We start from the raw sequence: 23,958 nt of genomic DNA, 5'->3' as shown, positions 1-23,958 counted from the left end.
TTCCAAGAAACAATATATAAACTGTGTTGGTAAGCTTATAAAAAAAGCTCTAGGGCTTCCCTGGTGGCGCAGTGGTTGAGAGTCCGCCTGCCGATGCAGGGGACACGGGTTCGTGCCCCGGTCCGGGAAGATCCCACATGCCGCGGAGTGGCTGGGCCTGTGAGCCATGGCCGCTGAGCCTGCGCGTCTGGAGCCTGTGCTCGCAATGGGAAAGGCCACAACAGTGAGACGCCCACATACCGCAAAAAAAAAAAAAAAAAAAAAAATCTCTAAACTCCAAACAACTCAATTTTTCCTTGTAAAGGATAATTTAACTGTGTTTATTACAAAAAAAAGCATTAAGTAAAAGAACAAAGTATAAAAATCACTCAGAAACCCATAAACCAGAAATTAATACTATTAATATCTAGTGAACTTTTTTTCAGACCATCTCTAAAAATATATACATTATATACATATATGTACACATATATACAGATACACACATAGGAAAAGTTTTACAAAAGTGGGCTCATATGCTATATTTAGTACTCTGGCAAATTAATTTTACTTGGATTTAACAAAAAAAAATGTAAAAGTGAAGAAATGTTCAACTTAAAAACTTTTTCTACAAGAGAATCTAGTTCTAAAAGACTCCTTCAAAATTAACGACAATTACAGAAAACATTAAAGAGGCTGGAGTAATTTTTTTCTAGCATCTTGTATGTTTTAGCTTCTTGTATGTTTTAGAGATAGTATCTAACTCCTGTCATAAAAAATGAAACCAGGACACTTAAGAGTTCCCCTACTTCCTGGTTATATTATTCGTATATAGACAATGTTAAGATATTTCATTTGTCTTATGATGATTTCCCATTTTTATTTATTTATTGATTGATTGGTTGGTTGATTGATTGATTGTGGTACGCGGGCCTCTCACTGTTGTGGCCTCTCCCGTTGCGGAGCACAGGCTCCGGACGCGCAGGCTCAGTGGCCATGGCTCACGGGCCCAGCCGCTTCGCGGCATGTGGGATCTTCCCGGACCAGGGCACGAACCTGTGTCCCTTGCATCGGCAGGCGGACTCTCAACCACTGTGCCACCAGGGAAGCCCAATTTCCCATTTTTAATTTAAAATTTCTAAAATGTTTACTACCATTTCTTTTACCACTTCTTTTTTTCCCGAGTCCTTAATTTGATTCATTTCTTGCTGAGTAAATTTCATTATCAGGCAGTTTTTTCCCAAGTGGTTGTATGCTTTTAAGCACTTGCATACTTGAGAATGTCTATTCCCTTTATATTTTAAGGACAACTTTGGCTGGGTGTAAAGTTCCTGGCACACTTTGTTTTCCTGACCTTTGGAGCCTTTTGCTTCTCTGCCTTAATGAAGACCTGAGATCATCCTGATCTTTTCCCTCACTATACATGACTTGATTTCTCTGCTTGGATGCCCATATAATTCTTTATCTTTTAAATCAAGGTGATTTTTCTTCTATTTGAATTTTTAAAGTTTGATTTGCTCAGTTCTCTTTATCAGCAATGTCAATTACACACATGCAGGATTTCTTTTCATGTCTATTCTTGATTGTCTGTATACCTTTTTATTATTTTCCATTTTTTCCCCCTCCAGCCTATTTTCTCTATGCCTTGTCTATTTTGTATTTTGGGTTTTCTAATAAGACTTTGTTTCCCAATTTTCAAATCTTTGTTTCTTAAATTCTGCTATGCTTAATTTCCATCTCTTATCTTTTAATCTCTTTGAACTTGTATTCTTGCATTTTAAAAAACAGATTATTTTATCTCTTTTGTCTGTGGAAACTTGTTACTTTAACTTTTGGCTGGGAGTGGCCAGCATCTGTGATCATTCTTTTCTGATTAATGCTTATTTAAACTTAGGTCAGTCTACCAAAAATAATGGAAAGGGGCTAGAGAAATGAACTTTAAGTTGGGTTGTTATATTGGAAGCCTCTCACCAAATCCATTATTTCCTTTGCTCCTGAGAGCACATATCTCTTCATTCCTTAGTATTAGCAGGTCATTGTGCCCTATGGCAAAGCTTTTAAAGTAGTATAATTCACATTGTGGGAAGTGTAATCAATTTAGTGGTTTGCACCCGATAGTAAAACTGATACTGCATAAGAAATATCAGAATGTATTTTGCACAGGGAATACGAATTTTTTCCTGAAATTTCTTTTAGTGCAGAATATGTATGAGTTCAGAGGTAAGATGTAAAATGTGTCTCAATATAGGCTAGTCAAAAGTTGTAAAGCTATATAGTTCCAAGGCCTCACTCATCCAGTAGGCTAGCACATAGTTGACAGAAATAGTCCTTCAGCAAAGTCTGTACTAAATTCATCTCCTCTACAATTCTGTAATTTATCAAAATGATCTCTAGAGAGAGGTTCGACATGTCCCACTCTTAGGTATGCTTTAAGTTTATAGTTTATGCTTGGGGAGGTTTATTTCTGGCATTAAAAATTATTGGGGGGCTTCCCTGGTGGCGCAGTGGCTGAGAGTCCGCCTGCCGATGCAGGGGACACGGGTTCGTGCCCCGGTCCGGGAAGATCCCACATGCCGCGGAGCGGCTGGGCCCGTGAGCCATGGCCGTTGAGCCTGCGCATCCGGAGCCTGTGCTCCGCAACGGGAGAGGCCACAACAGTGAGAGGCCCGCGTACCGCCAAAAAAAAAAAAAAAAAAAATCGGGGTTTTGGGGTAGGTTTCTAAATTTTTATAGTTTAAAAATAAAGTATACCTTTAAAATTTTATTTTAACAGTATACTGGATGATGACTTGGTTGGTCCAAAGGTCATTCAGCCAGCATACATTTCTTTCCATTTAGAACACTTTGATAAAGAAATAACTGCTAGGACTCTATAGCAGGTACAAATAGAGGTGCTTATATTTAATTTTTAAAGGCAGTCCTATCTATATATAGTTATATGATGAACCATAATAGCTCTTATATTATCAGGAGAGCAATCAGTGAAGAACATGAAATCTCAAATATGATCCCCAAATGCTTTAATATTGATGCAAAAGTCCTTAAGTTCAACAGCAAGCAATAGGATGTTTATCCTATGACCAAACATGACTTCCCAAGAAACTGGATCCTGTGAGGCAGTTGGTCTTCACAATTCTTGCCAAGGACAGAGCTGCAGGAAATCATTTGATCATTTTTTCCTTTTTAAAGGAGGAAAGGTAAGAACAGGTAGACAGAACTCTTCTAGCAAAGACCCCAACACCCTCTTGATTATCAATACCCGTGGACACTATTCAGTCCTTATTTTACTTCTGTGTCCTTAGCTTCTAAACCCACTCTATTTCCTCTGCCTTTCTGAATGATTCATTTCAGTTTTGTCGGTGTTTGCACTTCTTCCTCAACAGTGTTGGTGTTGCCTATGATTTTATTACTGGCTTTTCTTACATATACACACATCTCCCTGGGCACTGCATTCAGTTCTACACCTTCCACAATTACCTAAACATTGTCAATTCAGGGTTGGATCACTATGCTCTTATTTACGATGTCTGGGCTTTATCTAGATATACCTTAGCTGTCTCGAATTAAACTTCAAGTTAAACTGAATGCATCATTTTCACTACTACCACAACTCTCACTACCTTACCTACCCCTCTAAAACCTGGTCTCTTCCTGCTGTATTTTCTGGTTATGTGAATGGTGCTATTGTCCAGCAACTCAGGTTAAAACCCTGAGTGGCATTAGATACTTTTCTCTCCATCAAATTTTTTCAACCTAGTTGCCCTACTACTACTGCCTAGATTTGATAATGTCAATGCCAGTAGTATAAAGGCGCTGAGCACCTTAATCTGGAATTCAAGGCTGAGGGGAAGAAGAAGAAACACTGTGGAAGAATGCTATATAAAAAGTGTTAAGTTTTACTGTTTGTTGAACGTTCAGTGGAACTGTTAAATGATCCAGAAGAAGCCTTACAACTGAATTCATTCTTATAAAGCTGCTGCTAACCAGTCAGTTTTCATGTTTATTACCACTTGCTGCTGCTAGAAATAAAACTTGGAGCTAATATATTTTACTGACTTGGTTTTTTAACGGTACAGCAAGCAGCAGCACAAATTTCAGGATTCTCAGAACAGTTCTAATCACAGTGTAAACCAAAACTAAACCGCAGAAAAACAGGAAATGGGTGTGTCAAATTTAATAACAAGAGGGTCACCAGGTGGCCACATCCTCCCCTTGTTTCATACCTTCTGTTCCAATCCATTCTACCCTCATAAATTTGAGTACAAACAAGGTTGGTTGTACAAAGAGGTCAAAAGCAGCCCTTAGGAAGCATTATCTCTCAAACATGTGGATTATGATTCAAAACAAGATACAAAACTCAGCACCTCTTTCATTAAAAAAAAAAAAATCCAGAATATTCTCATAGCTGCCTGGGGAGTAGATCTTCATTCTTCCACATAGACAGATGCCTTTATCTCCACAGAAGGCCACTTGGACTAAAACCAAACTGAGTCCGTTACTCATTCCCTCTCCGGCTCTTCTTGTGGCTTTTCTTAGATCTGAAATGGCAACACATACAAATCATTAAATTTAACAGCTGTTTGGGAACCTGGGCAAGGACTTTTGAGGAAGACTGGGATATGCTAACACTGATGGGGACATAGATGATACCCAACATTCATAAATATACTTGGTGTTTTTATGTTTAAGAATAACACCGAGTTAGGCATTATTCTCCAAAATTTACCATTGAGGAAATGACCTCTGAGAGATTGAGTGCACCTAACAGTGTACAGCATATAGAAGTTTCTAATAAAAGTTTTTCAAATGAAAGTGACTTGTCCAATGTCACTCAACTGTTAAGTGTTAAAAGTTGGGACTGAACCCCAGGTGTCCTGAGATTAAAGCTCATGCCTTTATCGAAAGCTGCAATTCTACAAAGGAAAAACAAAACACAGTATACATAATTCTAGTAATTTTCAGGGCAACAGCCCAACTTTGTCCTGTAATTAAGGATAATTCCTGAGTATCTCCATCAATACAAGAAAATTTCAGGTCCACCTTAGTTGTAATTGGGACTTTAATTTCTGAATAAAGAGTGAAATTCTTAAGTCAAAATAGAGGTTAATCCATACCTTTCAGGAGACTTTGAGTGGCTCCTGTGTCTGTGACTACGGTGATGACCTGGGGAAGAAAAGGCTGTTGAATGAGATTCTACCCTCCTATTCCTCCACTGTCATTTCTCCCAGTTCCTTTCGTTGGCTTAATATTTTTTGGCCTATGATAGGGACACTGTTGGTAGCAGAGAACTGAACTCACTTCATATGTATTCACAAGGCTTTATGGCTAAATTTCAAAAATTTCACATTGGGTATTTACCACTAATCTGTTAAGTCTTACTCCTATAATTTCAGATGAAAAAACTGAAGCTCATCCTCCTATCAACAAAGCTGGTAAGTGACAGTCAAGATGTAAAGTCTAATTTTCAAATTCTATATCCACTTCCTTTTTTTCTAGACAATAATAAAGTAAGGTACTACTGTACTGCAGGAGGCTAATTGCTCCTATTACATTTCTTTAAGACAACTAATAGCAAAAGGCCCAAATGCTATACCTGGGGACTTGGAGCGGGATCTATGCCGTCTGTCTCGGGACCTGCTGCGATGACGTCTTGGACTCTTGCTCCGATGCCTTTCTCGGCGAGGGGAGGGGCTGTGGAAATAACTGGTCAGACTCCCATATCTGTCTGACAGTATAAACACAACAACAGCATCCCCCTCCCCAAATCCCTATCCTTCATCACAAGTCACTAAAGGCCTACCTCCTTCTTTTGGGAGACCGACTCCGCCTATACAGAAAGAAAAAAGAGAAAGAAGAACTTTAGTAGGTGCACTAGATATCGTAAATTGCAAAAATTATCCCAGTTCTTCACCCAACTCTGTTATCCATGTCCTTTGTCACGTAACTTTAATACCCTCTGACTCCAAGTCAGAGGGTATTAAAACGCCAAGTCTGGGATTGGCCATGTGACTTGCTTTGGCCAATGGGATACTTGTACATATGATGCAAACAGATACTGGAAAGATACTTGCATGGTTGGGCTTGTTTGCTCTTGTATTCTGCCACTGCAATGGGAACAGGCCTAACCTAGCCTAGAATGTGACACACATAGAGAAGAGATGAGCTGCTCCAGTCATCCTAGCTAAGGCTGTCCTATACTAGCCAAAAGACAACTGATTGCACCAGATGAGGGACCATAGCTTATACTCAAAAAACCTCCTATCTAAGCCCAGCTTAAACCACTGACCACAGACGTGTGAACTAAATGTCTGCCACTGAGGTTTTGTGAGTGGTTGTTTTGTAGCAACTAATACATTGACAAGCAGACATTCTCCATAGGCTGGCATTTTTCCTTCCATGAAGTCTAAACTTCTACGCTACAGTGCTTAAAGTCTCCCTGGAAGAGGCCAATGACTAGGGCCTTAACCTTCTGGGAGACCGACTCCTACTCCTCCGATAGCGTAGTGTGGGAGAGCGCCGGGGCTTGTCCAAGTCTCGGTAGCTTCTCCGGCGGTGGTCAGGTGACGGCACTCTTTCCAACTGGAAAAGAGATAAAATGCGTCAGTGATGAGCACAGGCTTATAGGCAGCCATCTAGGAACACAGTTTACACTCTCCTCCCCATCCTGGCCCAAATTCCACCTCCAAGTGACTATAAAACAGTAGTTTGAATACATGGATAACCCTAAGGACAAAAAAAAGCAAATAAAATTTTTTTAATGTTTCTAATAATCCCATTATTGTTTAGTGCTGGTACCATTATTCTGGGACTGCGTAAGAGTAGTGAGAGGTAAGTAAGTATGCTTCTTAAGAAGATGGGATTTCCAATGTGAAAGAAAAGAGATGCAGATGTAAGATTGATAAGGTTAAGTACAAACTCATAGTGTACTTGAAGCTTAAAAAAATTTTTCCCGGGCTTCCCTGGTGGTGCAGTGGTTGAGAATCCGCCTGCCGATGCAGGGGACGCAGGTTCGTGCCCCGTTCGGGAAGATCCCACATGCCGTGGAGCGGCTGGGCCTGTGAGCCTCGGCCGCTGAGCCTGCGTGTCCGGAGCCTGTGCTCCGCAACGGGAGAGGCCACAGCAGGGAGAGGCCTGCGTACCGCAAAAAAACAAAACAAAAACAAAAAAACTGGATAAAAAAAGTATAGGCTAGCTGGGGAAATGTGAACACTGAATATTTAATGAGATTAAGGCATCATTGTTCATTTGGGGGGTGATGATGGTATATAGTTTTGCTTAAAAAAGGGGCCCTTGTCTTTTCTGAAATATTATGAAATATATGATGGCTGTGATCTGCTTCAAGGTAACTGGTGGGGGACAATTGGGTAGAGATGTGGAGGAAACAAAACAGCTGAGTTGATCATTGTTGAAGCTAGGTGATGGGTAGATGGAGGCACATTCTCTCCACTTTGGTATGTGATTAAATTTTCCATTAAAAAAAAAATGCCTACTTTTGGTCCTCTCACCACAGAAGAGCACCTCAGCCTTGCCTGGCTTTCAATTCATTAATGATTGTGCTTCCTTTAGCACTTAACTTAAATGGAGCCTACTAGCTCAGAGCTACACTTCCATCTATACTGTCTCAGTATCCATAGGCCAGAATTTCTTATATTTCCCCCAGCCTTTTTCTATACATATTCTTATAATTTTAATCACAAAGGTTTCAGATCCTTTTTTTTTTTTTTTTTTACTTTATCACAAGCATTTCCACATTATCATATACTTTTTCTTCTTTCGGCCACACCACACGTTATGCCAGATCTTAGTTCCCTGACCAGGGATCGAACCCGTGCCCCCTGCAGTGGATGCGTGGAGTCTTAACCACTGGACCGCCAGGGAAGTCCCTATCATACACTTCTCATAATACTTTTGATGGTGGCCTAATAGTCTGTTGAATTGATATGATAGTTTACCTGACTGCTCCCTGACAGCTTGCTTGTTTTCAACTTTTCAGCATTTTAACAAGTAGTGAAAGAACATGATCATGCAGTAGGCGTTTTTTCCCCCTAAACTAGGCTTACTCCTTAGTATGCATTCAATTATGAACAGTATTGTTTTTGTCCAAAGTATTTATTTATTTATTTATTTATTTTTTGTGGTACGCGGGCCTCTCACTGTTGTGGCCTCTCCCATTGCGAAGCACAGGCTCTGGATGCGCAGGCTCAGCGGCCATGGCTCACGGGCCTAGCCGCTCCACGGCATGTGGGATCTTCCCGGACCAGGGCACGAACCCGTGTCCCCTGCATCGGCAGGCGGACTCTCAACCACTGCGCCACCAGAGAAGCCCCAGAGTATTTATTTTAATAGCTACCACTTATTAGGCAATTATGTTCCAAAGCTAATGGCTTTATGTATATAATTTCATTTAATGCTCACAACAGTCCTAAAAGAAAGGTATCATAATCCTTGCTTTATAGAAGAGAAAATGGTGATTATGTAGTTTGCACAAGATTATACCGCTAGTAAACAGCAAAGCTGAGATATGGATCAAGGTCTATTTATCTCTAAATCCTATACTCTTAATGACTACATATTGTATTTTTTGGTTGAAGAAAGTTAAAAATTAAAGTTTGAAAACAAAAACCATTCCCATTGCCTGTAACTTTCCCTCCTCCAACCCTTAAGCTCCCAGGTGTCTGACCTTCTCATCCTCTTCTTCCTCCTCTTCGCTGGACTCCACGTCATCCATGTCTTCTTCTAGAGCGCTAACCCGAGGCTCCAGTTGCTCAGCTTCCTCTAGCACATAGCGTTTCTACAGAGAACACAGTGAGAGTTGGGGGGGCTTGCTATCTCCTCTATGTCCTGAAGCTGCAACACCGGGCTTCTGGGAGTGACAGAAAACCTGTGGTGCAGCAGGTGAGGCAATTTCATTTCAAAGACATCCTAGACAGTTAAAGATTTTCCTAAGGAGTTTAGCATACCTGGAATCTATATTTTTTTTAAGTTCCCCTGTAAAGATATAAATACAAAGTGGAAGAGAGCATCACTTATGCCAGATATTGCCTCTATTCCCTGTGATCTTATATTCTAAGGTCACTAGAATATCAATCAGTATAGGTATAGCCTTGAATAAAAAATATGGGCTTCACATACAAAGGCCAATAGTTTGAGACTGTGTTGGCTGGTAGTTCTGCCAGGAGAGGCTCAGACCAGAATCTAACCCAAGAGATCCACTGAGACTCAGCCCAGTTTGGGGGTTTGGGTCCTGCTCTGAAGTAGCACCAACTCTCAACTAGACCCAGGATTTAGGGGAGCTGTCTACAGTCATGCATTTTGAACGAGGCTCAGGATATAAACAATCCATCTCCTGGTTCCATTTCTTCTAAGATGTGGCTTAGCAGTCCTTACTGAGTGACTAAGGACCTGAAAGGCAAAGGTGAGTTTAAAACTGACAAATGGACTGGCTGGGTCATAAGACCCCTTACCATTTTTTGTGCCAAGGACATAGAGATCATTGGATAGCCCTAAATTAAATAGTAACATTTGTTCTCTATTTTGCTCTCACTCATCACTAACAACATTCTATAAAGATTAGGAGAAATGAGACAAAGATGCCATTTAGTGAAGTCAATCCCTTGAAAAAGGGCTCCTTGGAAAGGATCACCACAGTGTGGGATCTAGGACTGCATCAGACAGGGCGTCTAGAATCCCTAATGTTCACCAGACTTGGAAGTGACTGAAGTCAATGTATTAACTTACAGTATTTGTGTTTGACAAAATTAGAATTCATTCCAGAGCAACTCCTTGCCAATGTCAGGGCACATGAGAAGCTATATTGATGCCCTATGAGTTGCTTAATAGGAACAGAAGTCAAAGCAGAAGGTGGTCTTAAGGGTCATTTCATCCAGGACATAGAGAGGCCCACACCACAACACACCTCTTGGTGATATAACAGATATCAGTTATATTTCAATTTCTCTCTCCTCAGTGAGGGTTGCTTTGTGGTCTTTCCTTCTAGCCTCCAGGCAGACTACCTCATTTGCATCAATATGCTTGCTTAGAGATGACCGAGCTCTGGAACCCTTAGTTACAACTGACTGCACTTCAGAGTATTCCATTTCTTGCAGTATTTCTAAAAATAATAGTAGCAGCTAAGGATAATAAATGTGAGAACTGGGCCCTGAAATCAGGTTTTCAGATTTGAAATGTCATTCTTTTCACTACACAGTCTACAGTAGCCAATATGGAAAAGGAGAAATAATTTTCAGGATTATTTTCTAGGATTTTCTGTAACTGAGTCACTGTGGAGGAAGAGTGGTTCATTGCATTTAAGTGTGAGCACTCATCTACCAACTACATTTATCCATCTGGTTTGCTGCCTCGAGCAAATTTACCTCACCCATTTATTATGTATCTGTAATCCATTCTATTCTCTACTTTGAAGTTTATCAGATCCCTTTGATCTGTTTTTTATTGAGGTGAAATTCACAAAATACATAATTAACAATTTTAAAGTATGCTATTCCATCACCACCTCTCACTAGTTTAAAAACTTTCTCATCACACCAGAAAAACACCCCATACCTATTAAGTAATCACTCCTCATTCCCCCTTCCCTGAATCCCCTGGTAACCGTGAATCTGCTTTGTCTCTATGTATTTGCCTAGTCTAAATATACCGTATAAAGAGAATCATATACTATGTGACCTTTGATCTTTAAATTATTCCTTTTAGTTTATATCTAGCAAGGAAATGAGCACCTCAAAGCAGGTAGGATACAGCAAATTGCTTCAGAATTACTGAGCTGCAGTAGGATCAAAAAAGAGACCTGAAGTTCTGGATCCTCCCAGTTTGGGTTTCTGTGGTTACTTAAAACTTAAGAATTTGCTCCCATCCCCCATCTTAAACAGTGTTTCTGCGACCCTTTCATTAATGCTGCTGATTCTTACACAGACATCAGAATAAGAGAATAGTAGAGCACTAAGAGCACAAGACCCTTACTCTACAGGTATTCCAGTGACTTCTGCAGTACATTTTATAGTTTCTTTGAGGTATAATCAATACACAATAAACTGTACATTTTTAAAGTATACAATTTTGATGAGTGTTGAGTTGTACTATATACAACTGTAAGCCACTATATCAATATAATGGATATATCCACCCCACCCAACAGTTTACTTGTGCTCCTTTGTGATTTCTCATTCCCTTTCCTCCCCACTCCCTTACCCTGCACCTAGGCAACCACTGTTTCTTTTTGTCACTATAGTTTACATTTATTAGAAAGGAATTATATAGTACATACAGTTTTTTGTCTTTTTTCACTCAGCACAATTACTTTGTGATTCATCCATGCTGTTGTGTATCCATAGTTCATTTTTGCTGCTGAGTAGTACCAATGTATGGACACATCACAAGTTGTATCCATTCACTTGATGGACATTTGGGCTGTTTCCAGTTTCTGGCCATCATAAATAAAACTGTTATGATTATCTGTGCTTATGTCTTTGTGTGGACATGTGCTTTCATTTCTCGAGTAAATACCTAGAAGTGGAATAGCTGGATTGTATGGTTAACTTCTTAAGAAACTGGCTAACTTTTCCAAAGAGGTTGTACCATTTTATATTGTCACCAATAGGATATGGAGACTTCCAGTTCCTCCACATCCTCGCCAACACCTGATAGGGTCGGTCTGATTTTACACGTTCTACTAGGTATGTAGTGTATATTACTGTGCCTTTAATTTGCATTTCCATAATGATTAACAGTATGGAACAACTTTTTATGTGCTATTGGCCAACTATATATTTTCTTTGGTAAAATGTCTGTTAGAATCTTTGTTCATTTGTCCACTGAGTTGTTATTCAGTTCAAGAGTCCTTTATATAGTATAGATTCAAGAACTTTGGTGGATATATGTTGCGCAAATATATTCTTCCAGTCTGTGGCCTGCCTTTTTAGTTTTATAATAGTGTCTTTTGTTTTTTTTGCGGTATGCGGGCCTCTCACTGTTGTGGCCTCTCCCGTTGCGGAGCACAGGCTCCGGAGGTGCAGGCCATGGCTCACGGGCCCAGCCGCTCCGCGGCACGTGGGATCTTCCCGGACTGGGGCACGAACCCGTGTCCCCTGCATCGGCAGGCGGACTCTCAACCACTGCGCCACCAGGGAAGCCCTGTAATAGTGTCTTTTGAAAGGCAAGTTTTTAATTTTTATAAAGGCCAATTTATTAATTTTTAATAAATAATTCATGTTTTTATGTCTTATTATAGGAATTTGTCAAACCCAAGGTCACTAAGATTTTCACCTATGTTTTTCTTCTTTATGTTATACTCTTAGCTTTTATGAGACTATTATCCCCTTCAAGTTTATGAGCTAACAGTAGAGATTCATTGGTTTCCATATGGCTATTCAACTGTTTTAGCACCATTTGTGGAAAAGATTATCCTTTCTCAATTGTATTGCCCTAACATCTCTGTAGAAAACCAACTGACCATATATATGTACACTTATTTCTGGTCCCTTTACTTTGTTCCATTTATCTACTTGTCTAGCTTTATGCCACCACAACACTGTCTTGGAATCAGGTAGTGTTTGTCCTCCTAATTTGTTCTTTTTTTTTTTTGCGGTACACGGGCCTCTCCCTGTTGTGGCCCCTCCGGTTGCGGAGCACAGGCTCCGGATGCGCAGGCTCAGCAGCCACGGCTCATGGGCCCAGCCGCTCCGCAGCATGTGGGATCTTCCTGGACCGGGGCACGAACCCGTGTCCCCTGCATCAGCAGGTGGACTCTCAACCACTGCGCCACCAGGGAAGCCCTAATTTGTTCTTTTTCAAAGTTGTTTTGGATATTCTAGGTTCTCTGCATATTCATATAAATTTGAGAATCAGTTTGTCAAGTTATATCAAATTTTATTTGGATTTTGATTGGAACTGAATTGAATCTACAGATTAATTTGGGAGAATTGACAACTTAACAATTCTAAGTCATGGTATAAAATATACCATGGACATGATATATCTCCATTTACTTAAGTCTTCTTTCGTTTCCATCAGTAATGCAATGTTTTATAGTTTTAAGTCTTACACATCTTTTGACAAAATTATCCTTAATTATTTTAAATTTTTTGATGCTGTTGTAAACGGTATCTTTTTAGCAAAATTTCAAATTCCAGTTGTTTATAGCTAGTGTACAGAAATACAACCGATTTTTGTACATTGACCTTGTACCCTGCAATTCTGCATCAACAGATGAATGGGTAAACAAATTGTGGTATATCCATACAATGGAATACTATTCAGCAACAAATGAAATAAAAAACTATTGAAACGTGCAACAACATGGATAAATTTCAACTCTCCACTATAGGCCATTCTCTATCTCTTTAGGCTACCTACGATATCTGTTTTCTGTTTGTATTTTACAATATTATTTTTAAAATCATATGCTGTAAGACTCATTCTTGAAAGATGCTTCACAGACAATCATTTCTCACTAGGAAAGGGAGGTAAGACGATAAAGATGATATTTAAGATGGGTCAGTCTCCCATTCCTGACCTTCCTTTCATCTGTTTCATATCCTAGATTTTTATATGAAGATCAATTTGAAAAACTGCTCACAAAGCTTTAAAACCTATTCTACTACAATCTCCTTAATATAACATTTTAAAGAACAAAATTTTCTTGTGTTATTCACTTTTAAAGCCCTACCCTTCAATCACTTTTTTTGTTTTCTTCTCACTCCCAATCTCCTATCTTTCTCATAGACATGAAGACTGCTAATTAGGAGGACCATAAGAAAAAAGCAAACAACCCCATTAAAAAAAATGGGCAGAAGAATTAAACAGGTATTTTTCCAAAGGGGACATGCAGATGGCCAACAGGCACATGAAAAGATGTTCAACATCACTAATCATCAGAGAAATGCAAATTAAAAAAAACACAATAAGATATCACCTCACACTTGTCAGAATGGCTATCATCACAAAAAATGCAAATAACAAATGTTGGTGAGGATGTGGAGAAAAGAGAACCCTCATTTAGTATCGGTGGGAATGTAAATTGGTGTGGCCACTGTGGAAAACATTATGGAGGTTTCTCAAAAAAAAAAAAAAACAACAGAACTACCATATGACTCAGCAATTCCACTCCTGGGTAAATACCCAAAAAAACCCAAAACCACTAATTTGAAAAGATACATGCACACCAATGTTCACAGAAGTATTATTTACAATTGCCAAGACATGGAAGCAACCTAAGTGTCCATCAACAGATGAATGAATAAAGAAGATGTGGTACATATATACAATGGAATATTACTCGGCCATTAAAAAGAACAAAATAATGCCACTTGCAGCAACATGGATGGACCTAGAGATTGTCATATTGAGTGAAGTCAGACAGAGAAAGACAAATATATGATATCACTTATATGTGGAATCTTAAAAAAATGGTAAAAATGAACTGATTTACAAAACAGAAATAGAGTCACAGATGTAGAAAACAAACTTATGATTAGCAGAGGGGGAAGAGGGGGGAGAGGTAAATTGGGAGATTGGGATTGACATATACACACTATTATATATAAAATAGATAACTAATAAGGACCTATACTGTATAGCACAGGGAACTCTAGTCAATACTCTGTAATGACCTATATGGGAAAAGAATCTAAAAAAGAGTGGATATATGTATAACTGATTCACTTTACTGTACACCTGAAACTAATATAACCTTGAAAATCAACTATACTCCAATAAAAATTAAAAAAGAAAACCTAAAGTATATTGTCATAATTACATTAATTTTTTATTAAAAAATATATATGTATATTTGGAACAAAAAATGTAGTCTATATACACAATGGAATACTACTCGGCCATAAAAAAGAATGGAATTTTGCCATTTGCAGCAACATGGATGGACTTGGGAGATATTATTTTAAAATTATTTATTTAAAAAATTTTATTTCATAATGGAGTATAGTACAGTACAGTATACAGTAAAATGATTCAGCTGTACAGTAAAGTGGTTCAGTTATACATATACTTATATCTATTCTTTTTCAAATTCTTTTCCCATTTAGGTTATTACAGAGTATTGAGCACAGTTCCCTGTGCTATACAGTATTGGAGGATATTATTCTAAGTGAAATAAATCAGACAGAGAAAGACAAATACTGTATGATATCACTTATATGTAGAATCTAAAAAATACAACAAACTAGTAAATGTAACAAAGAAGCAGACTCACAGATATAGAAAACAAACTAGTGGTTACCAGAGGGGAGAGGGAAGGGGGGAGGGAATTAAGAGGAACAAACTATTAGGTATATAATAAACTCTAATGATATACTGTACAATGCAGGGAATATAGCCAATATTTTATAATAACTATAAATGGAGTAGAACCCTTAAAAATTGTAAATCACTATACTGTATACCTATAATTTACATAATATTGTACATCAACTATACTTCAATTAAAAAAAAAGGTTCTGGGCTCCATGGTGTTTTATTATGTATGCGTGTAAAGAGATCTTTACACATCTTTACACATTTTATTATGTATTGTGTATTGTGTGTGTATGACCTTTATCTCTTACCTGTAGCCGGGGCAGAATGATATCACAGACTCTCTCACTGTGCAATAGTTCATCAATAAATTCATCCACATGCATCAGTTCAAACTCTGAAAAATAATAAGCTCAAGTAACTAGGAAATAAATTTAAATAGCCAAAAAGTAAAAGAAGTGTAAGACTCTTTATGTAAGATATCTAACAGGGTACTTGGTATAGAAAGTGTGAATTCTCTGCAGCTTCCCTTTGCCTGCACATTCACTAATAAAGCTATTGCAGTGTGGCAGTTACACTGAAGGGACTGTCAAACCTGGGCTCAAACTACAGCCTTTCATATTCTTGTCATCACCACCTATCTTCATTCATTCAACTCTCTTTTATTGAGGCCATTTATGTGCCATGCCTCTTCTAGGAGCTGGGGATAAAGGGATGAATGAAGCTGTCCCAATTAGCAGGAGAGACACAAAAACAAGCACAAAGAGTCCTGAATTGTAATGGGGTAATGTTCATGAATAAAATTTATAACTCAAGTGCAATTTCTCATGTGAACCCACTAAGTTCCTGAATCTAGAATATGTATCTTTCCCCCTGCATGGGTCAGCAAACTTTTTTTAAATTGATGTAGAATTGACTTACAACATTATATTAGTTCCAGGTGTACAACATAGTGATTTGCTATTTTTAAGAATCATGTATCTTATATGGTAAGTGGAGCAATAGCTTTTTAGAATTTCTATGGTAAACATTACCTTAGTTCAGTGGTTCTTGGTTCTCAGTTCAGTGGTGTTGCCCCCTGCAACTATGGGGTGCTCTAGTGGGTAGAAGCCAGGGATGCTGCTAAACATCCTATAATGCACTGGACAGCTCCCCACAATGAAGAAATATCTGGCCCAAATTGTCACTAGGTTTAAAAATCCTATCTTAGTTTAACATAATATAGTCATAACTAAGTAATTTCATGATGGCCATGACCATGTCCATCTTGTTCACCATATTATTTTCAGTACATAGCATAGTACCTGCCATAACACTGACACCTAATATGTATTTATTCAATGAATGAATAAGTTAATAAAAGTTTAAAGAATAATACCGAATTCTTAACTTCTACTCCTTAGTGTAATATGTAGAGGGTAAAGGCAAATGCTACTAATCTTTTGTTATGATACTAAGTGAGAAAAAGTTCTGACTGCATTCCCTGAATCCCATTTTACCACAAAATGTGTCTCTTTGTAAAAGGTATGGAGCTGCCCCTCCTGGATACACTTATTATTTTTCAGTGGGATTCCTACATAAGTATGAGTACAGTCTATATACTGCAGGGTGAAGTATCGTACAGGAGAGGCCAGTAGAAAGAACTGTGAAGGTGTAATGTATGGAAAACTAACCTAGTCTGGGAGGTCTGGAGAAGGATTTTACAGCAAAGGTCATTCAGGAGCTAGAACTTTATGGGATGGAGCACATGATGCAAAGCAAGGATTAACATGAGATGCAGCTGGAAAGACAGGCAGACGGACAGACTGGGTAAGGTCAAAAGGAAGCTAGTAGTCTAATGGAGTGCTACTCCCCATGCGAGAGAAGGAGGACCTGACTGAAGACAGTAACAATCTGGATTAAGAGCAACACTCACAATGTATGTGACAATGTGACACTAGAGATACTGGTGAAATAAAAACTGGCTCAGGGATGAAGGTCTAGACACCTGGCACCATACTCACCTCCATTTCGGTTCTGGCTCTTGATTTTTCTATAGTCGTTGTATAGAGGCTCCAAGTACTTGTAGCAATCAATTGCAGTGCCTGTCAACCTCATGTAAAGTGCTCCCAACATGCGGACATACCTAACAGATAGATGACAGTGAAACAACAGGCCATCCTAAAAAGTTCCTGAGTTTTACAACTGGCTTTTCTCATGACAGTAGTGGATAAACAAGTTCTTTCTTCTCTTTGGCAGATAAGAAAGCTAAATTTTTAGAAGCAGCATGGGGCAGTAGAAAGCTAAAATATGGAGACCTGTGTTCAAGTTCTCATTCTACCACTTACTGGCTGTGGTTACTTAGGATATGCTGCGCAACTTTCAGGGTCTATTATATCATCTGTAAAACTAGGATACAACCTATTTACTTCATGGGATTATTTTAAGAATCAAATGAGATACTAAATTTAACAACCGAAAGTATAAGATTTATTTACTAACAATACAACCAATTTACATAGATATGAATATATAAATTGTTGCTAGGAAGCAGAATGCTGGTTATGGAAAAAAGTCAAAGTCATCTGGGTTTAAATTCTGATTCCATTATTTACTAACTCTGTAACACTGGGCAATTTACTTGCTTTCTCAATCCTTATAAAATGTAGCTGATAGTCCCTAATTTGATGGCTTGGTGTATTAAGTAAAAAATGTATGTAAGGTGCTAAGCATAGCATATAGCACACAGTAAGTGCCTAGTAAAAGTTAGGTGTTTTCTAGCCATTAATGTTTGTAAGATTCCTTTCTTTTCCCTTTCTCCTATATCCCAACTACCCACTCAAATCTCCACTTGGATAAAGAGTAGGCATTTGAAACTCAACAGTTTCTGTATATGACAAACAAAATAGAGTGTCAAAGGATATGGACTCTGAAACTAGCTTTGCCACTTACCAGCATTTGACCTTGGGGAAATCAATCTCTCTCTGCCTCAGTTTCCTCCCCTATATAATAGGGATAATAATTTTACAGGGTTTTTGTGAAGTTTAAATAAATTATTATATTAAATTTTTTAGAATAGAGGGTGGCACATAATAATCTATTATTATGTTTGTCTCCTATACTTGTCTGTGAGCTCCTTGAAAATGGATAATAAAATAATAAGAGCAGCTTATATTTCTGGGCCATATACCCTGCAATAGGCACTGTGTTGGGAGATTTACTGTTCTGTCTTCCTTAATCCTCACATCTATCCTGAGTTGCTATTACTGTTTCATTTTATAGGTAAAGTAAAGTTTAGAAAATTAAGTAACTTCTCCAAGGTCACAGTTAATAAGTAACAGGGTCTGGACATGAACCTACATTTAACACCAAAGTTTCCCTCTTCTTTACCACACTATGTTGTTTTCTTCATCCTTAAGCATTCAGTGCTACCAACATATTAGGCACTCACTTCTGCTTAACATATGCTCAGTGAGTTTGTGAAATACTGTTTTGGGGGGAAAAGCCATCAAGACTGAGAAAGTGAAGGAGAAGGTCAATGCAATCAAAACAGGAAAAACACAAACTCAAGAGGCTCAAGAGCAAAATCCTAGAGTGGAACTCTGTGGAAATGAGATACACTGTTTTCACTCCTCTTAACTAAAGCCAAATTCTGGACCATGAAATTGAAGTTTTTATATTAGCTAATAAACATTTCACTCACTTGAAATCTTCATTTTTGATAAACTCTACAATGATATCCTTCTCGGGTTGAATCTGAAGCATCTTCAAGGTCAAACAGAGAAAGGGAGTTGGCTTTATGTTGCCACCATAGACACCACCCACAAATCTTAACTCCATGGCTTTATCGACTACAAGTTCAGCTAAAAAACAAAAACAGAGTGGCATCGCAGACACATCAGGACTAAGCTTTTCCAGGTTTGAAGTGGAGAGAAGTTAAAGCTAGTTCAACATTTGGTGCTCTTGAATTAACAGTTTAATATTAGGAGAATGAGAGTGTAATAATAATAATTAATAATAATAATAATAGCAGCAGTCAATATACACTGAAAGATTATTATATAACAGGTACTCTGCTAAGCATTTCATATTATCTCATTTAATCTTCACAACAAGCCATGGAGGTAAGTTCTAGCACTGTCCTTGTTTTCAGCTAGGAAAATGAGGGCTAAGAAAGATTAAGTGATTTGCTCAAGGTCCAAAGCCAGAAAGTGGCAGGGCCTGGGTTTTAATCCAAGCAGTCTAACTTCAGAGTCCGTGCTTGGCATCATGTTAGGAGAAAAAAAAAGCCAGATTAAGAGTTAGAAGAAACAAAACAATAACAACAAACAACTCCTCAATAGCTACACAACCTTGAGCGAACTTCATCTAGACAATGGGGATAATAACCTTCCAATACTGTTGTCAAAATCAAACACTAGGGAAATACAGATCAATGGAACAGAGATAAACCCACACACCTATGGTCAACTAATCTATGACAAAAGGAGGCAAAAATATACAATGGAGAAAAGACAGTCTGTTCAATAAGTGGTGCTGGGAAACTGGACAGCTACACGTAAAAGAATGAAATTACAACACTCCCTAACACCATACATAAAAATAAACTCAAAATGGATTAAAGACCTAAATGTAAGACTGGACACTATAAAACTCTTAGAGGAAAACATAGGAAGAACAGTCTTTGACATAAATCACAGGAAGATCTTTTTTGACCCACCTCCTAGAGTAATGGAAATAAAAACAAAAATAAACAAATGGGACCTAATGAAACTTAAAAGCTTTTGCACAGCAAAGGAAACTATAAACAAGATGAAAAGACAACCCTCAGAATGGGAGAAAATATTTGCAAGTGAATCAACTGACAAAGGATTAATCTCCAAAATATATCAACAGCTCATGCAGCTCAATATTAAAAAAACAAACAACACAATCAAAAAATGGGCAGAAGACCTAAACAGACATTTCTCCAAAGAAGACATAAAAATGGGCAAGAAGCACATGAAAAGATGCTCAACATCACTAATTATTAGAGAAATGAAAATCAAAACTACAATGAGGTATCACCTCACACTGGTTAGAATGGGCATCATCAGAAAATCTACAAACAAATGCTGAAGAGGGTGTGTAGAAAAGGGAACCCTCTTGCACTGTTGGTGGGAATGTAAATTGATACAGCCACTATGGAGAACAGTATGGAGGTTCCTTAAAAAACTAAAAATAGTATTACCATATGACCCAGCAATCCCACTACTGGGCATATATCCGGAGAAAACCATAATTCAAAAAGACACATGCACCCCAATGTTCACTGCAGCACTATTTACAATAGCCAGGTCATGGAAGCAGCCTAAATGCCCATCGACAAACAAATGGATAAAGAAGATGTGGTACCTATATACAATGGAGTATTACTCAGCCATAAAAAGGGACAAAATTGGGTCATTTGTAGAGACGTGGATGGACCCAGAGACTGTCATACAGACTGAAGTAAGTCAGAAAGAGAAAAACAAGTATCGCATATTAACGCATATATGTGGAATCTAGAAAAATGGTACAGATGAACTGATTTGCAAGGCAGAAATAGAGACACAGATGTAGAGAACAAACGTATGGACACCAAGGGGGGAAAGCGGTGAGGGGTGGGGTGGGGGGTGGGGTGGGTGGGGTGGGCGTGGTGGTGTGTGATGAATTGGGAGATTGAGATTGACATACATACACTAATATGTATAAAATAGATAACTAATAAGAACCTGCTGTATAAAAAAATAAATAAAATTTAAAAAAAATCAAACACTAGGGACTTCCTTGGTGGTCCAGTGGTTAAGACTCCGTACTCCTAATGCAGGGGGCCCGGGATCAGTCCCTGGTCAGGGAACTAGATACCACATGCCACAACTAAAGATCCCACATGCCACAACTAAGACCCAGCTCAGCCAAATAAATAAATAAATAAATAAATATTTTTTTAAAAAAAATCAAACACTAGCTGTGTGAACCAGGGCAAGTCATTTCACCTCTCTTTGAGCCTGTCAGTTCAAATTTGAATAATAAAGGTACAAAGTTAAGGGCTATAGTAAGAATCAAATGAGATAATACAAACAAATGCTAATACCTACCTGACACACAGATAATAAATAAATAAATAAGTGTTAGGTACTATTAATGGGAAATCACTTTATAAATCAGACTTCTCCAAGTTCCCTTAGGATAAATTCTATATTAATTCATTCCATATTACAGTTGGCAATTTATAGTTAGGTGCCAAGTAGCAGAGATACAGGTAGAGGGATAAAGAAGAGGGACACAATGACTACTCTTATGGAGTTTACAGTCAGGCAAGGCAGAAAGCATTAAAAAAAATATTGAAAGTGTGATCAGTAGTTGAAAGAAGATGCAGAATGCAGTGAAAATGTATGACAAGGGAACATAACCTAGTGTTGGGGGGAAAAAAGGTCATGAGTTCACTTTTGGACATATGGAGTTGGCATGCCTTGGAATCAGAGACTTAGATCTCAGGGGAAGATTTGGGCTGCAGAGATAAATTTAAAGGCATCTATATATATGAGGTAACTGTGGTACGGAGATCATCCAAGAAGAAACTATGGGATGAGAAAAAGCCCCCAAAGTAAACCTTACATGACTCCAAAATTTAATGGCGACTCAGAGAAACAATATGACTGGTCCATGGACACACAGCTAGGGTGGTGGCAGAGCAGTAAGAGCACAGCAGTAGTTAACAATGGTAACAGCACCACCACCACCACTGATTACTGAGTGCTTTTTATTAACATATAGCTGTAACTATACCAAACACTCTTTTCATCTTGTTTATGGTTTCCTTTGCTGTGCAAAGGCTTTTAAGTTTCATTAGGTACCATTTATTTTTGTTTTTATTTCCATTTCTCTAGGAGGTGGGTCAAAAAGGATCTTGCTGTGATTTATGTCATAGAGTGTTATGCCTATGTTTTCCTCTAAGAGTTTGATGGTGTCTGACCTTACATTTAGGTCTCTAATCCATTTTGAGTTTTATTTTTGTGTATGGTGTTAGGGAGTGTTCTAATTTCATTCTTTTACATATAGCTGTCCAGTTTTCCCAGCACCACTTATTGAAGAGGAAGTCTTTTCTCCATTGTATATTCTTGCCTCTTTTATCAAAGAAAAGGTGACCATATGTGCGTGGGTTTATCTCTGGGCTTTCTATCCTTTCCACTGATCTATATTTCTCTTTTTATGCCAGTACCATACTGTCTTGATTACTGTAGCTTTGTACTATAGTCTGAAGTAGGGAGCCTGATTCCTCCAGCTCCATTTTTCTTTCTCAAGATTGCTTTGGCTATTCGGGGTCTTTTGTGTTTCCATACAAATTGTGAAATTTTTTGTTCTAGTTCTGTGAAAAATGCCAGTGGTAGTTTGATAGGGATTGCATTGAATCTGTACATTGCTTTGGGTAGTATAGTCATTTTCACAATGTTGATTCTTCCAATCCAAGAACATAGTGTATCTCTCCATCTGTTTGTATCATCTTTAATTTCTTTCATCAGTGGCTTATAATTTTCTGCATACAGGTCTTTTTGTCTCCTTAGGCAGGTTTATTCCTAGGTATTTTATTCTTTTTGTTGCAGTGGTAAATGGGAGTGTTTCCTTAATTTCTCTTTTAGATTTTTCATCATTAGTGCATAGGAATGCAAGAGATTTCTGTATGTTAATTTTGTATCCTGCTACTTTACCAAATTCATTGATTTTCTGGTAGCATCTTTAGGATTCTCTATGTATAGTATCATGTCATCTGCAAACAGTGACAGCTTTACTTCTTTTCCGATTTGGATTCCTTTTATCATACCAAACACTTTTTATACATTTCATTTAATCCTTAGAACAACGCTTTGACCTTTGAGTTCGGTATTACTATGCTCGTTTTACAGTAAAGAAAGCCATGGTTCGCTGGGGTAACACAGCTCCAAAAGAGGAGCCAGAATTCAACAAAGATCAAAGACTACCTGGAATATTTCTCTGAAGAGCATATATTTATATTAGGACTGGGATGTGGAAATACTGCAAATGGTTCAGATTTGAGTATAGGAAGATCATGAATTGGTTTCAGGCATATTGACATTCCTTTAAGACCTTCACGGTCCCTGTGCTTAACACTGTTTGGAACCCATCAAGTTATTAAACATGGAATGACTCAAAGAACCGCAACGTGACACCCTTCCGAATGAGGTCCTATCAGATCCATCTGTGTTCCCAAAGCCCAACACAAGCCTAGGCACAGAGTAGGCGCTCAGATTTTTCTGAATGACTGTCAATGATTCCCCCCTAGTCTCACCCCCAGGGGCCAGTCCTATCGGACTGGTCTGGAGAACTGGGCCACAAGACGACCGGGGTTGGGACGGGGGGAACGGCGCGCTCTTGCTCACCTGTAAGGCCAAAGCACTCCTCTTTCCAGTATTTGGACTCATAAATGCGCGTCCGAATGATCTTCTCCACCAGATACTGAGGGTTGGTGCCGTGGATGCTGTGCGCGTCTTTTACAGTACGGTTCGCCATTTTACACCGCCTTCCGTTCTATTTCCGTCGGGTCCTTTAGGACGTCACATCCAGGTTAAAAAACCGGAGTGGAATGCAGAAGGATGGAGGAAGTCTCACTAAATAGTTTGGGCGACCATCTTGAACCCGGAAATGTTTTCGAGTCGGGCACTTTCTTGCGCGAACGGCGTAGCATACCGAATC

General features: G+C 38.5%; 1 protein-coding gene across 1 annotated transcript; it reads right to left on the bottom strand.

Annotated features, from left to right (window-relative positions):
• Positions 1–4,345: 4,345 nt before the first annotated feature.
• PRPF38A (pre-mRNA processing factor 38A) lies at positions 4,346–23,915 on the bottom strand. The gene is made up of 10 exons (XM_082614588.1): positions 23,646–23,915; positions 18,929–19,088; positions 17,250–17,371; positions 15,558–15,643; positions 8,660–8,770; positions 6,446–6,558; positions 5,780–5,806; positions 5,573–5,670; positions 5,094–5,142; positions 4,346–4,517 (listed from the first exon to the last, which is right to left on the bottom strand). The coding sequence occupies exons 1-10, from the start codon at positions 23,773–23,775 to the stop codon at positions 4,475–4,477; spliced, it is 939 nt and encodes a 312-aa protein (XP_082470714.1). The 5' UTR covers positions 23,776–23,915; the 3' UTR covers positions 4,346–4,474.
• Positions 23,916–23,958: the final 43 nt, after the last annotated feature.

The sequence above is a fragment of the Mesoplodon mirus genome (genome assembly GCF_964341445.2).
Source record: "Mesoplodon mirus genome assembly, chromosome: 3".
NCBI lineage: Eukaryota > Metazoa > Chordata > Mammalia > Artiodactyla > Ziphiidae > Mesoplodon > Mesoplodon mirus.
This window is presented reverse-complemented; position numbering and strand designations above follow the sequence as displayed.